Source organism: Sphaeroforma arctica (assembly GCF_001186125.1).
Source record: "Sphaeroforma arctica JP610 unplaced genomic scaffold supercont1.571, whole genome shotgun sequence".
Taxonomy (NCBI): Eukaryota; class Ichthyosporea; order Ichthyophonida; genus Sphaeroforma; species Sphaeroforma arctica.
Window position 1 is genome coordinate 11,319 of NW_014039987.1, and position 17,438 is coordinate 28,756.

Genomic DNA, 17,438 nt, shown 5'->3' on the forward strand with positions numbered 1-17,438 from the left:
TATATATATATATATATATATATATATATATATATATATATATATAATAACATATACGTATATGTATATGTATGTATGAATGAATAAATATATATATATATATATGTGTGTGTGTGTGTTCATAAATATATATTAATAGTCTTAGGTATGTGTATATGCATGTGCGTAAGTACACATTTATATATTACAGTGTTTTTTTTTCACTTACATTGATATTTGTGTTTGTATTTGCGTATATCCGTATACATCTTTATGCATGTCGACATGTATAAGTATATATATATATATGTGTGTGTGTGTATCAATGTATCTATGTATCTATGTATCTATGTACGTATTTATATATATCTGTATATATATATATGTGTGTGTGTGTGTATCTATGTATCTATGTACGTATTTATATATATCTGTATATATATATATATATATGTGTGTGTGTATGTATCTATGTATCTATGTATCTATTTACGTATTTATATATATCTGTATATATATATGTGTGTGTGTGTTATTTGATATACAATGATATTGTAGATATAGATTTAGATTTTGATATTTTCAGTTATTTACATATATAGAGTGAAATGTTTTTAGATCTGGAATTAGATATGTGCATATACATATATAAATTGATGGATTCATATGAATAACTGGAAATAGGGAGGAAAGACCAAACAGGTGTTTCTGTAATTCACTTTTACGTATGATTAAATATTATTATTTCACGGGATCATTTTTCTATACTTAATTCACCCGTTCCATTGGTTAATTTCGTTCGTAGTTCATTGTGAACGGTTCCGATACATGCCAAATATGTACATGATATACGTATTGAAGGATATCATATTCTGACACTTACCTATAGTCACATATATATACCCATACGAATTCGTTAATCTTCATAAAGTACAATTTATAGGGTATTTTTATCTCTTAACAAATATAGATTTGCGTATATTTTTTAAAAATGTATCAGAACTTATTTTAACTCATGTCCAAATCGTGTTTGTGGTACTTTAGAGGTTTTCAAATTTTCTCCTCTGTATTTTATGAACACAGATATGTAAATGTATAGTTATATATATATATATATATATATATATATATGTTATATATTATATATCGTCATGTACTCATACTTATACTTATACTCATATGTACGTATATATATATATACGACCCTATGTATGTATATATAACCCTGAATGAGAACGTTTCATCGCCAGTTAAAAGTTTTCAACTCCACATACTCGCGCGGCTGTGAGAAAATCGTTCCTTATTCTCAAACTTGCATGTCGATATTCCAGACCTTTATGAATTATGGTTATTCACTATAATTGTATCAAAGTCACATTTCGTGACGGAGAACCCGAATGCGCTTTAGAGGTCCTGCGATGTTCAAAGCAATTAAGTATGCACCAAACGATGCTAGCTGTGGTTGATCTGCAAGAGTCAAATTCTAGTGTCGTTTAGAGAACTATATCAGAAACTCAAGTAGCGCCAGATTAGATGTGTCGATGGTGGTGATTACTTTCTGTTTGATATTTAAAGGAGTTCAACCTATATTTTATAGAGGACAATCTGACAGACGTCTATTAACGATTTACGAGCCATTTTCGCAACAACAACAAAATTACCCGATTTAGGAGCTCTATTTGCTAATTATTATTTGCCTTTTTGCACTCAGATTTCGTGGCCATGAGTGAAGGAGGGGCTCCGAAAACAGCCCCAGCGGAGCAATCCGCCCCCAAAGATACAAATCAGGTGCCCAGAAAAGGCAATGATGGCTCACCTACCAAAAATGTGAAGGCGGGTGCTGCACCCCCTACCAATCCATGGGCCAGGAAGGTATGTGGAACGACTGATGTGCTGTTGACTATATATATATATATATTCAGATAATATATATACATATATGGGAGCATCCGTGTATAAGATAACTAGTGTGTATGCGTATACCCTAAGCATAACTGATCTTGTTTTGTACCTGTACGTGAATATAGACTGTACGTGTATGCAGGTGCATGTAGATGGAGGACTCGATTGTGAATGTGAATGCAGTTTTACTTATTAATATCCCATATGCTGCTGCATATGTCTCTTGTCAAGCCATCACGTACATTCGTGTGTATGCTTCTGTGTGTAGCTATATAAAGTTATAGTATGAATATACACGCACATCTATCTGCTGATATCCAGGCTCTCATCTATTTCAACCTAAACAAAGCATCCCAAACCCATTCTCACCTTACGCATGTACCATATCCTCGCTGCAGGAATTGACTCCCGAGCCCGCCAAAACGGCACCCGCACCTAATAAGGCAGCTGAGACACCGCCGCAAAAGAAATCCGGAGCATCAAGTCCAGCGAAAGTCGCGAAGGATGAAACCCCTCCCACGACAAAGAGTGGACCCAAGCCCTCGTGGAAAAAGCAGAGCAGTCAGGACAACAAGCCCAAGACGGTACGTGACGGGACAGGGCCGGTGGGGACAATCAGTCCAAAATAGAACACTATAGGAAAGGGTAGATAGGATGTAAGTCTAGAAAGGCAAGCTCTAGGGCGTGATATATTTAGGGTGTCAAGCCCGTAGATATGAGTATTGGCCGAAGATAGTCCGAACAGTTGTCCACGAAAGTTGACAAATAGACAGGCTAACCGGCTGAGGTGAATGTGCAGTTTATACGCCTTTTTTTAATTTTTATCAAGCACGTTCCACTATGTAAAAATGTAAGAACGAGCCAAAGAATCTCGTTCTTTTATTCCGATATATGCATTATAACTAGTACGACATATTTTAAGCACAGGCACATGTATACACCTATAATACATATATCTTGTCTCCTGTATGTTAGTACACATATATGGAAAGGCTTTCTGCAGACGGACTGCGACTTTTCACCCTTCAGCCTTCATTTTCACGTTTACACACCCACGAGAATGTGCGTACTTGCGCACCGACACACTTCTCTGGGTCACACTATCTGCCAGTGCAATACACTCTTAACGTATTTATACGTATATGTATGTATGTTTGTGTGTATTTATGTATATGATATATAGATATATTTATCCTAATACTAGACGAACAAGCGTACCTCTGCAACATGCCACGCACATTTGTACCTCGCTTCGGCTCTTGTATCTTCTTACCCCGTGTTTACGATATGTGCATTTGTTCTCTTTTGTCTTCAACCACGAGAACCTAACTGGACGTTCGCTATATATATATATGTGTGTGTGTATGTGTCTTTTTATGTACCTGTATCTATATCTATACCTATGTCTATACAAATTTTTATCTGTACATATATATAGATACAAAATACTGAATTACATACTTATGATTATGTATATGTACACCTTTATCATTCGCAGGCTGTCCTAGACGATCCCGATCTGTGGCCGGATCTTAAGGACGAGCCAGAGACCACCAGCACAACTGAGCCCAAACAGACTGACGCGGGTACTGCGGCAGAGCGTGAGGCTACTCGCAAGGTGCTGTGTGGCGTAGCTGTGCACGAGTATATGTTAATGCTAGGCTGGAAAATGGGTGGTTTTTCACGTGTATCTGTATGCTAAATAGGGAGTTTCATAGTACCACAAAATAGATTTTTACATAGTACCATAATACAGGTGATTTCATAGTACCATAAAATAAGTGGTTTCATAGTACCAAATAGTAGGTAGCTTCATAGTACCATAATAGAAGACCTCGTAGTACCATAATATAGGTGATTTCATAGTACCATGAAATAGGTGGTTTCGTAGTACCATGAAATAATTGATTTCATAGTACCACAAAGTAGGTAGCTTCATAGTACCATAATAGAAGACCTCGTAGTACCATAGTATAGGTGATTTCACAGTACCACAAAATAGGTGGTTTCACAGTACCACAAACAGGTGATTTCATAGTATCATAATATAGGTGATTTCATAGTACCATAAAATAGGTGGTTTCATAGTACCACAAAGTAGGTAGCTTCATAGTACCATAGTTAGAGATCTCATAGTACCATAATATAGGTGATTTCATAGTACCATAAAGTAGGTAGTTTCATAGTACCACAAAGTAGGTGGTTTCATAGTTTTGTGCGAGCTTCTATGGGATTGACTACAGAATGGGTAGTTTGATACGACCATCCGTGTGTGCCAGGCTACAAATTTGTATTTTTCACGTTTATTAGTATGTGATAAGAGTGTATACCTACTAGAAACCGTTTTTGTAGGGTTTTTTACGTGTAGTTGTTTGTGTCGCTGTGTAGGTGTATGCTCGTCTAAATAGATGTGTAGTGGCCTACGCGTGTCCGTGCGAGCTGTGTGGTGTATCTGGCTAGCAACTGTGAAGTTACCTACCGAGTGTATATGCAGTGTAGGGCCACTGACAGGATATATACGTGACTGTAACCGAGTGTTCGTAATACGTACCGTAGGGGTACTCAAAAAAAATGGGACGTGTGGTTGCATACCCAGTATCCGTATACTACTTTCACACACGTGCGCGCAACTATCAAACTCACTTCTCTCGTCACCACTGCCATTGCTGGGTGAGTGTGTGGTCCTAGGCCAAGCAACTACGGTATTGTATACACACATATACATTCATCATATATCATATACATACTACACATGTGCAGTATCATCTTGTGCGTTGCATATATTAACATTTATATTAATATCGTATGCTTTACACCTGTATGTTTAGGCGAACAAAGGTACAAAATGGGTCCCTTTCAAAATTGAGCCGGGCACAGCACCTGCCGGTGGGGCCGACGGCTCAAGCAACGAACAGAATAAAGGCAAAAGCAAATCTCAAAACCACAATTCAGAAAAGGCACAATCCCAAAATAGCCGGGATGGCCAACACAGTAACCATGGCAACCACGGTCACCATCAGAATAATAGCCAGAGTGGGGGCCAAGGTTCGAAAACCCGCAAGAAATCACATGGCAGCAAGGGCGGGCATGGGGTCAGAGCAGCGCACAACAACGTGCCCGTAGGTATAGGTATGTGAGTCTTTGTATGTGCATATGTGTATGTTATGTATATGTATACTTACACGTAGATGTATGTACGTATTTATTTATTTATTTATGTATGCATTTATTTATGTATTTCTGTACTTTATGTACGTATGTATGTATATCATGATCGCACATCCCTATGCTTACAACATGCCATATACCTCCATACACTCATATCCTTCACTGTCTCCTCCTCTTTCTTCTACACTCCCAGACCCTAGCATGGTCGCACATCCCTATGCTTACAACATGCCATATAGCGGTCCCCGGTCAATGGGAGGTCGGCCGTATGAGAATGCTGTCGTACCACCCGCACAGGCGATGGGTGCCACACCACACATGGGGGCGCCAAACATGTACAGTGGGGGGGTCTTTTATCCGCAAAATATGCAGCAGAGTGAGAAGGTGCTTAAGGCTAACCTCAAGAAGCAGATGTAAGTAGTGTGGGGTGCTGTATAGGTAAAGTGAGTTGGCAGGCGTGATAGTGACAGGTGTAAGCTGGTTGTGTGTGTAAGTACGTGCATGGGATATTATGTATGTATGTATAAGTACCACACCACGCCTGGGCCACGGCAGGGGAGGGCAGTGGACATGTACAGAGGTGGTGTATGCTATCCCCAAAATGTGCAGCAGAACGAGCAGGTGCTTATGCTACCCTCACGAAACACAGGACATTATTACGTGGTGTTTCGTTTGTGTATGTAGGCGGCTATGTATGTATGTATGCCCCTGAGAGACGGGTGCCGCACAATAGATGTGCAGAGGGCAGGAAATGGACAACAGAGGCTTTGCTACTTGTACCTAAAAGTACAGTAGTGCTTCCGAGCGGCAAGTAGTTCTAGTCTAGTCTCGCGAACATGTATGTGCGGCAAACATTGTGTGTGTGTTCTATGTAGCTTGTACCAGCATTGGCGGGATGTAGGTAGGTAGGTATGTGGTGATGGATGCCAAACTACACAGGCACACAGATGCTGTGTGCAGCGACCTGCTTTACTAATAAAGTCTGTAGCACATGGAGAAGGTGCGCAATGGGATGAACTATACCTAGGTGTGGAATCAAACCCTAAACCCTGAAAACCCTAAACCCCAAAGGAATACATAGTGACGAGTTGTATATACCCGTGTATCAGCCATCTAATCTCCGCTCAAGCTCACGCTATAAGACATACACTCTCTCTCTCGCTCTTTCTTCTGCAGTGAATACTACTTCAGTACCGAGAACTTGTGCAAAGATCTCTTCCTGAGGCAACAAATGGACAAGAACGGATACCTGCCACTGTCCTTCATTGCGAATTTCAACCGAGTGCGACTCATGACCAACGACCTGAGCATGATTGAGAAGGTGCGGGATATATATATATATGTGTGTGTATGTGTGTGTAGGTATATATATATATATATATAAATGTATACAAAGCCAACAAGTTTAATTAACACTCCATTGTCGCCTATGCTCATTGTCATAACAGAACCTATTAGTTCATGCACACAAAACCCACAAGTTCAACTAACTCTCCTATCTCGCCTATCCCCACAGTCGCTGCGGGGTAGTACGGTGTTAGAGGTGACCAAACAGTACGACATCCGCAAACGCGAAGATGCGCTGCGATGGCCCATTCTGCGCAAGGCGGACGGCAGCTTCCCCTTCACACCCCCAGGCATCCCCGCCAACCCCACGGAGAAGGAGGACTTCCGACGCAAGGTGTGTGAGTGTAGAGTCGGTAGATGCAGTAGGTAGATAGATCGGTGGAACGCGACATCCCCTCTCCTGTACACCTGCCTATTACTAGGGTATGCAGAGCTGGTGGGTTCAAAGCTCACTACCCCGTGTTTTGTTTTTGCGAGTTCATTCGTTATGCTGTTTCATCTACTACATCTTGCATGAATGTGGATCGCGAGGATGGTGTGTGTATGAATACAGGTGTGTCGGCTTGTGTGTGCATTGATAAATTCTGACACTTCTTTTTCGTGGATAAGTGTATGTGTGTATGTATGGCTAGGTGTGTGTTTGTATACGTGCATCTCTGAGCTCACATGTTTATTTATTGTTTATATTATGTCCGCCAGCTCGAGGAAAGCCATAAGAGCGACGACAAGAATGGAGCCGCTCCAAGCAATACGGGCGCTAAGAACGAAGTAAGTTACTCCCATATCTGAGTAAATAACGACATGTGACATATCACACGTGTTTTGAATTGCAGATGTGTTTGGGTACTCTATGTCTGGGCAAATAAACGACATGTGACATATCACACGTGTTTTGAATTGCAGATGTGTTTGGAAATACACCATGGTACAGGTACACGTTGTACCGCTATATCCTTGTACTATCAGGCATGTTACACGTATACACACGTACACGAGTACGGGTCTATTCTTATGCTCACGGATATTCACACGTACGTCTATACACACACAGAGCGATACTAGCAGGACGCAAGAGCAGGAGGATCTGTGGACCGAGGTCAGGCGTGGCAAGAAGAAGAGCATCTCATCTGAGACCAAGAAACCAGCGCAAGGCAGCAAAGGTATGAAAGTCAACACGAGACTCGTTCCATAATATATATATATAGATATATATATATTATGCGATCGTACATTTGACAGTATAATAGTATAATACATGATATGAAAGGTTACAGAGACGTGTATGTGTATATGAAAGGCATTTACACAAGTATATATACTTGTACACTTACAGGGCTATATCAATATTCACCATGTTACCTTTAACTTATTTCAATATTGATTGTAAGTCCCAAATCCTAATTTATTTCCTGGTGGGGTTTTTAACCTTAATGCTCCAGGCCAGAACAAGAACAAAGCCAATTCTCGAGGCGATGTTGACAACAAGGCGCCCGAAGACAGCCAGATCGAGGAATTGGAGTTCGAGTTCGAAGAAGACCTTGAAAAGGCCAATTACGGCGAGGTGAAAGACCGGGGCATGTCTGGTATCAATGACTTTACCGATGATTCTGATCCTGAGTGCGATAGTGAGATTGAAGACGAGGATGTGGATAACATTGTGATTGTCACACAGACACCCCCAGCACCCAAGGGCAAGGGACGCATGGCCGTTATGCAGGAGACTACTAGGTGAGGGTTTTTCATATACATATATGTATATATATATATATTTATAACATGTATGTTTGTATATATATATAACATATATGTATGTGTATATATATATAGCATATATGTATGTGTGTGTGTGTATATATATATAACATATATGTGTATGTGTGTGTGTATATATATATATAACTATTTGTAGTTGCCTACACTTTTCTCTATTATAAGTGGGCTAGATAACCTTATGAATTAGTTTTGTATCGCGTCCGCGTGGATTTATATGTATACTGGTGTGAGTGCTGTACAATTACCTATACGTGATTTTAACTTCCATATCAACGCCTCCGTATTTAAGCTCACATGTATGTGTTTCACTGTGTATGTTATTCAGGATAATGAGTACATTTGTGCCAACGAATGCTGCATGCGCCTCAGGCCTAGCATATGTATAATGTAATGTATCTAGCATGTTTGTAGCCTGTATGACTTGGAATATGTATAACGTACAGCACGTAGCAAATGTATAAAGTATTGTACTTAGCATATGAGTTGCCTATGTTTTTGGCATATGTACAGCACGTAGCATATGTATAAAGTATTGTACTTAGCACATGTGTTGCCTATATTACCTAGCATATGTATAAAGTAATGTACCTAGCATATGTGTTGCCTATATCACTTGGCATATGTATAGCATACAGCACTTAGCATGTGTGTAGCCTGTATCACTTAGCATAGGTATAGTGTATATCACTTAGCGTATGTATAGTGTATTTTACCCGTCACATGTATAGTGTAGTGTACCAAGCATATGGATAACGTATCCAAAGTTTTATTCCTACGATCCATGGCTTACACATACACTGTACGAACGCAGGCATACATGTACACGTCCCACACCGACATCTGTACGTTTAATGTCATACCACTGATGTTTTTTGTCAAATAAACGTTTTGTGCAGATGCATATCTGTTTCCAGTTCACAGTGAATTCTTGATACATTCACTCCCCAAAGCGTGACCATCCATATCCATTTGAAGCATATGGTGTCTCGTCCGGGCATACTCATCCCTTCACACTCTTATGAAACGTATGGGACGCAGGCTTTACATTTGCATCACGCTATTTTATCCACACCTGACGTTTTAAACCACAACACACCTTATTAACATGTCGTTTTGTTCGCTCCGAATGCGCGTCGTTTCGCGTGGCAGCGGCGGCGGTGCTGTGGGCGAACCCGCGGCACAGAAAAAGAAGATCAAAGCCGAGGAATGGGCCGAGATGATCAACATCGGGCTGTACTACTACGAGCAGGACATGTACAAGGTACACAATATTCGTGCTAATGATATATTCATTCAATAGAGAATATGTGTTTATATACATACTTATATATATATCTGTGTATGTGTGGATGGGTGGGTGTGGCTGCTAAATCGCGAACAGATCTTTAACTGTGGCACTATCCAAGGATCAGTCCGAGATCGTACGTGTTATGTAAATGTCTATGCAAGTACATATGTGTGTATATATATATCATGCCACATGTACACTATTTATAAATCACGTGCCTATTGCACACGATATATTATACAACACTATAGCGGTGCTGTGTTGTATGTTCTGTTGTGTCGTCACAGCGAGTTCTACCCATAGTCACCCTATCAGAATCATACTATTATAGTCACGTACACTGTTATAGTTTTAGTAGCCACCTAACCCTTAACCTCAAACGTATCGCACTATTACAGTCACGTACACTGTCCTAGTACGTTCTAGTAGCCACTCAAACCCTGAACTCTAAACGTATCGCACTATTACAGTCACGTACACTGTCCTGGTACGTTCTAGTAGCCACTCAAACCCTGAACTCTAAACGTATCGCACTATAGCAATCACGTACACTGTCCTAGTACCTTCTAGTAGCCACTTAAACCCTGAACTAAACGTATCGCACTATTACAGTCACGTACACTGTCCTAATACCTTCTAGTAGCCACTCAAACCCTAAACCCTGAACTCTAAACGTATCGTACGCATTGCATGCTCTGTCGCAGGACGACTACGTAGGCTCCACCGATGTGACTGAGGGGGCCATTGATATGTCAAGCACAGGCGCACGCACACCACGAACCCCCAAGACTCCCAAGACCCCAGGTATGTATGCGTTCGTGTATATATGTAGGTATCTGGGTATCGTTTGTTTTGTTTTGTTTATTGCCTGTGTGGGGCGGGGTGTACGTATACCTTTGTGGGTGTTTGGGCCTGGTTGTCACCTCGGTGCATATATGTACGCGGCTGTGTGCCTGTGTGGTGACCTGAGCTTCGTTATATCACCTACGTATGCAGCACGAGAGTGTGCGAACACTAGAGACACTCGAGCGCGTCGGTATTGAAGCGTCTGAGAGCATGTGTAGTTACGTGAGCTATGTCCGTTTGTAAGTTGTACGCGCGCATATGCGAGTGTTTGATGTCTAGAGTAGGGTGTGTGTGTATGTATGATGTATGTATGTATGCATGCATTCGTGCATATGATACATGTAGATATCTGATTTTTGTCATATTGTGTGTTTACTGTTGTCGGTGTTGGAGTTTTTTTTCTAATCTCTGCATGTATGCGTCTATGTATGTGTTTAGGAACCCTTGAGGTTTTTCGTTACGTCTGAGTGTGTATAGAGGCATTGTATGTAGATCAGTTCGAGTTGGCGGCTGATTTGGATTGTGTAACTCCAGGTATCTGTAGATATCTTCGTCGTATATGCGTCTTGATTGTATCGATGCTTACGAGTCATAGCCACGGTTGCGTATGTTATAAACGTACTTTATATTACGTATACGTATAGCACACACTATACAATACAGATACAACGATACATACATGCATGAACATATACATGTGGATATGCAGTAGACGACTTGCGCATATGTACTTCTCCCTACGCACATAAACGACTTGTCTGTACCCGCTAAGCATACTTACATTCTATACATCCATTCAAATGGGAGGCATTTGTAGATACAAGCTCACATCTGTATAACCTAACACAACGTGCACGTTATCCCCAGCATACATGCTACACTCGTTATGGCTGGCTCACCCCAGCGGCTCTGTTTGTTCACCAATCCGCACATGGTGACCTCCATACCATGCATCATACGTAGTGTCTATTAAAATTGCATGGTCTCTAATACAGCAACATATGTTTCTTCATGGCCGGTGTGTGCCTACTGCTATTATAAGTAGTGGTCTATGGCTACCTACCAACTTAGTTCTATTCACCACCACAGCAGCTACACAAGCGCCTCCTTTGTCCTACTACTGTGCACATTGTGCTCTAAGCGTACAACTGTGTACTACACACCGTGCATGGTTTGATTTCAACATATATGACTCTAATTCATAGAGGTATATATATATATATAAACCTACATGACTTCATATCAGGTGATATCCTTTCCCAAGCCTGCACCCTCACTCTATCGCATACACCACAATAGGAGTCACCCAGGCGCCCCGTTTCTACCCTGTCAACGAGAAGAGAGACCCCAAAAAGGAGGGCCGCAAGGGCAAGACAAAGTACAGTAGCAACCCACCCAAGGAATCCCATGTGGGTTGGATGATGGCGCCCGTCAATGATGACCAGGTACGTATACGTTTATGCGGTACGTTTGTACGTCAGGTCTGTACGATACCTTTACGTCGTTTACCTACGCTTTCCGTTACGTTTTGCTAATGTTTTGGGCACTATCTACTATCTTTATAGGGTTTTGTTTGTTTACGTTGTAGTTGGGTGCGTGTATAACTTTACCTACCGCATCTCTTACGTTCTTTTGAGCCTGAACTTGCTTACAAACCCCCTTTTGTCAACCCCCTTGCTGGTGGTGAAAAACCTTGGTTTATATAGGACGCAGACGGTACTGATGGCACCAAGAAGATCGGACCGCCTCAACCCATGGCTATGCCAGGCATGACACCCAAGGACGCCTCCGCCATGTCATTCGGCTCATTCCAGGTACCACATTCTATTTATAGCCCTTTTGAATCTATTAATAGCCTTTTTTCAATCTATTTATACCTTTGAATCTATTTTTAGACTGGTATTCCTTGAGGACCCATTGCAAATATGTCAATAGGCCGGTAGTGGTGGTAACTGTTTCATACGTATTGTATTCACTTCGCTTCCTTTCCACCGTTACTGTGGTCTCTGACCATGTCTTGGGTCTTAATATGCCAGTCAATCAGTCCGTCCGTTGTATTGCACAAGAATCACATGTACATATACACATACTTGCACCTAATCCATGCACATATACGCATACTTACACCTATTCCATGTACATATACGCATACCTACACACATCCGATGTACATATACACATACCTACAACCCATCTCATATATATATACACATACCTACACCCATCCCATGTACGTATACACATACCTACACCCATCCCATGTACGTATACACATACCTACACCCATCCCATATATATATACACATACCTACACCCATCCCATATATATATATACATACCTACACCCATCCCATATATATATACACATACCTGCACCCATCCCATATATATACACACATACCTACACCCATCCCATATATATATACACATATCTACACCCATCCCACACATATATACACATACCTACACCCATCCCATGTACGTATACACATACCCACACCCATCCCATGTACATATACACATACCCACACCCATCCCATGTACATATACACATACCCACACCCATCCCATGTACATATACACATACCTATACCTGCGATACGTGCACTGTTCCTGCACATACTGGCCACAAGCATGTCTACTCTTACATCCGCACCCTCTCGCTCTCGAGCATACACTCACAATTCCTTCGGTTCCTGTATATTTCTACATCTTGTCGTTGTTTTAAACAACCTGGCTATGTCTTCGATCTATCTGATTGGCCACGACGGTTCGTATATATACCTACGGCGCTGTACTTACCTACCCACGGCCTTTATCCCCTGCAGCACCCGTCGCACGATCTGCTGCGTAGCGACTGTTTCGTACAAACCAAATACAACAAATACCACGCTAAGTGTCTCCGAGGTATGCTCAGGTGCTCGGTGTATGGTACTAACGAGGTCGAGAATACAACCCGTTAAACGTGTATTCGTTAACAGCCACATGTTTTGCATTTTTTTGTGTACGTACGGCTGCTACTGCAGAGACTTCGACCGATTTCATATACACAGGCGAAAGGAACGGATAGCTAGTCTTTCAGGCTAGCATGTATTGAACCTGTGACTGTGAACGTATTGGATCTGTGTCTGAACGTGAATGTCAGACTAACATGTATTGTATCTGTGTCTGTGAACGTATTGGCTTTGTGTCTGTGAAGTGAATGCCATTCATGCCTTCGTCTGTCAAACTAATAACTTCACGGCTCTAGCTATATCTGGATAGGCGCGCGGCACGGACAGTGTTCGTTTATCTGCGTCTGTACCTACCCTGGCGTTTTATGTACTGATCTATGCACTCCGGATCGGTATCTTTCCGCCTCTTCATCCGGCCCACCCCACTTACCAATCAAAACCGTTCTATTTACATACCTCGTTTTATAAATAGAACGCAAGAAAGCTGGTGCGGGCCACTCGCAGGAGATGAACACGCTGTTCCGTTTCTGGTCGTTTTTCTTGCGTGATCAGTTCAACAAGCGCATGTACCAGGAGTTCAAAACGCTGGCTCTCGAGGACGCGCAGACTGGCTACAGGTAAATGACGGGAATATGCACGATATAATATGTATATATAATTCGATGCTCGGATACATAATTATGTACAAATATCCAATATGCATGCTCTCGAGGACGTACCAAGCGGCTACAGGTAAATGGCAAAGGATTTTTAAATTATATATATGTATATCACGATATATACGTATAAATACATCCCTTGTATATGCTCTCGAGGATGCAGAAACAGACTATAAGTAAACATTGTGGAATATACAAGAATTTATATATGTGAGTGTGTGTGTGTTTGCGTGTTTGTTTGTATATGTATGTGAGTGTGTGTGTATCTGTGTGTGTATGTGCGTGCGTGTGTGCGTGCGTATTTGCTTTTATATGCATATGTATATATATATAAACCTTTTTCACTTTTCACGCCGACGGTCGATGTAGGTACGGATTGGAGTGTCTGTTCCGATTCTACAGTTACGGTTTGGAGAAGAAGTTCCGTCCCGAGATCTTCGCCGATTTCCAGCATGAAACTCTGCAGGACTACAAGAACAGTATGTGTCACCAGTGCTTGACTCTCTCGGATACATGTGTGGGCAACAGCCCCACGGGACCACACAGACACCACGTGTATATAGTATATTGTGTTGCTCTGAAAATTCATGTGTGTAGTTCAGACACTACGTCTATATAGCGAGTGTGTCACTTTGATAATTCGTGTGTGTAGTTGGATGTGTAGTTAGCGAGGTTTAATGTGTGCGAGTGTACGTCCCGTAACTGCTGGTGTAGTACATGACAAAGTGTATAGTGTAGTGAACAATATACTTCTGGTTTGTGTGTTATATGGCAATGTATATAGTGTAGTGGACAATATACTTCTGGCTTGTGTGTCGCCATAGGAATGGACTGGGTGAATGCCTGCGTCGCAAGTGGGTGGCGCTGTTGTATGCCTGTGATCGTCCTGTGATCTCTTTTTAATACAGTCCTAAATGTGTGGTGGGCTTGGGGGTTTGCGTAGATGCACCTAGTCCGGTAGAGTTGGACCGGTCCTCGCCACCCGAACGCACACGCACGCATATACCTAATTTCTCGATTTGTGTATAAGCCAGTACTTGTGTATTGGTTTTGGCGTGCGAATCTTTACCTGTAACGTTCTTTATAGGCACTCATTATATGCGAACTCATCCCATGTGTTACCAGAGTACGTGTACGGACTTGAGAAGTTTTGGGCCTTCATCAAATACCGCAGAGACCCACGACCGGTGGAGATCTGTCCGGAGCTGAAGGTATGTGCATGAAGTGACATTCATGTTTATATGTTTGTATATGGAGGAAGACGTGTATATCTTACCCATACCATGTCCCCATGAAACGCAGCCGCAACATATATGCATACCTGTCCATGATTGGACACAAGCTTGGATGGCCCGAGTATATGCGTTTGTATTTCTATGTGTCACATGTGCATGCATGCACGGCATGTGTGACATATGAGCTATCTCATCGTTAACACTGTGCACGTTGCATATAGCCCCTGTGTATGCAATCGCCTGTCCACGCCATGTGTGAATGCTTATATAAATGTGTACATAATTCTATGTGTATATGCCTATATACATATATATATGTGTGTGTGTGAGAGCATTTTTGTTTATTTATATATATACATATATATATATGTGTGTAAAAAAATTCGTATATTTATTTATATACATATATATATGTGTGTGTGCATGAATGTGTATATTTGTATGCATGTATGTGAATATATGTAGCATATACCTAGGTATATGTGTGCATACCTACATATGGCTCTTGTACTCGCCCCATGCACAGGCGACGTTGGCCAACTTCAAGACTCTGTCGGACTTCAAGGCGGCTGCCAGTGCATTCGAGCAGCAGCGCAAATCCGAGGCCAAGAATAATCCGAAAGCCAAGACACAGGACAAGAAGAAGGGCGGTGATAAGGAGGGCAAGGGCACCAATGAGAAGACAGAGAATAAGGAAAAGGCCGTAGAGGCGGAACGTAAGAAGAGTGAGGCTAAAGCTGTGGATGTTCCGGCTGCTAAGGAGTAGAGTGGCGGAGAGGAGGGTGGCGGAGGGCTCGAAGGCATTGTACATAGTTTTAAAACAGACCAATACGCATATACACATACATATGTTTATATTTATTTATATATATATAGGTATATATTTGTACATATCTGTATATATATATACTTGAATACAAGCTCTCATCTGCACACCGTGGTGCATGTGATGTGACTGTGGTCCGATTGAAGCGAGGACACGAGCACGCGCACACAGTGCAGCCGTTCGGATAGACACAAGGTGTTTACGTACGGTTTGGGGGTACGTATTCTGGGCGAGTATTGGTCTACCAGGGCAGGCGATGCCGAGAAAAGCCGTTTGCGTATGTACTATGCGTTCAACGTACACTCGGCGAGTATTGGTGGACTGGTAGGAGAGGAGTTGAGAATAATAACCACGTGCGTGGTGGAGCGTATAGGCTTGATGCCGACGTTTCTATTGGTTATTAATATGTTTATAGTTTTATTAAAGTCCAAGTTAGGGTCACAAATTGGATTTGTTGTTACGTTGCTCAAATTGTTATTGAAGTCTTAAGTGTCTTGTTTGAGAGGTATGTAATCGGTGGTGTGTTTCCACTAATTTGTTCTATTCAAGTCGTGGAATCCATTGGTTGTTAAGGTGTCTGTAGGGTTGTTATGTATAATATGGGAGGATAATATCTTTGAATTCTATTTATTATCAGGATATATGTAGGTTTGTATTGAATAATATAGACGTCAAAGGTGAGATATATTAATTATTAGGATGTCTGTAGGTTTGCCATGTATAATAAAGGAGGGACAATAATATTGAGGTCGATCTATTGTCAGGTTGTCTGTAGGTTTGTTTTGTATATAATATAATAGGGTCAATATAACATTGAAATCTATTTATAATTACGATGTCTGTAGGATTGTAGTGTATAATATGGGAGGGTCAATATATTTTTGCGGTATATTTATAATCAGGATGTCTGAAGGATTGTAGTGTATAGTATAGGAATAGGCGGGTCGATATATCATTTGAGGTCTATTTAATGTCTGTAGGTTTGTAATGTATAAATGTAGGAGGGTCAATATTGACAAGGTCGATCTATTGATAGTGTACCTGTCGGTTTGTAATGTATGATGTAGGAGGGTCAATATTGACAAGGTCGATCTATTGATAGTGTGCCTGTCGGTTTGTTACGTATAATATATAGGAGGGTCAATATATTCTTGAGGTCTATTTATTTTCAGGATGTCGGTAGGATTGTAGTGTTTGATATAGATGGGTCCATATATCATTAAGGTCTATACATTATCAGGGCGTCTATAGATTTGTAATGTATAATATAGGAGGGTTAACATTATTGAGGTCGATCTATTGTCAGGGTGTCTTTAGGTTTGTTTGTGTTTAAATTTGGGAGGGTCAATGTATTGTTGAGGTCTAGTTATTATCAGGATGTCTGTAGGTTTATAATGTGTAATATAGGAGGGTCATTACTATTGATTGTCAGGGTGTCTGTATTGTGTGCAATAAAGTAGG

The 17,438-nt window shown here is 41.2% G+C and overlaps 1 protein-coding gene across 1 annotated transcript; it reads left to right on the top strand.

Annotated features, from left to right (window-relative positions):
- Positions 1-1,701: 1,701 nt before the first annotated feature.
- SARC_07306 (hypothetical protein) lies at positions 1,702-16,418 on the top strand (the record flags this gene model as incomplete). Its single annotated transcript, XM_014298758.1, has 19 exons — positions 1,702-1,851; positions 2,280-2,465; positions 3,380-3,499; positions 4,710-5,010; positions 5,243-5,462; positions 6,226-6,370; positions 6,566-6,730; positions 7,096-7,164; positions 7,448-7,556; positions 7,836-8,124; positions 9,319-9,430; positions 10,162-10,261; positions 11,603-11,748; positions 12,010-12,117; positions 13,132-13,210; positions 13,730-13,874; positions 14,286-14,395; positions 15,042-15,127; positions 15,678-16,418. 19 exons carry the CDS (start codon positions 1,702-1,704, stop codon positions 15,915-15,917), a joined length of 2,880 nt encoding a protein of 959 aa, XP_014154233.1. The 3' UTR covers positions 15,918-16,418.
- Between the last annotated feature and the right edge of the window lie 1,020 nt (positions 16,419-17,438).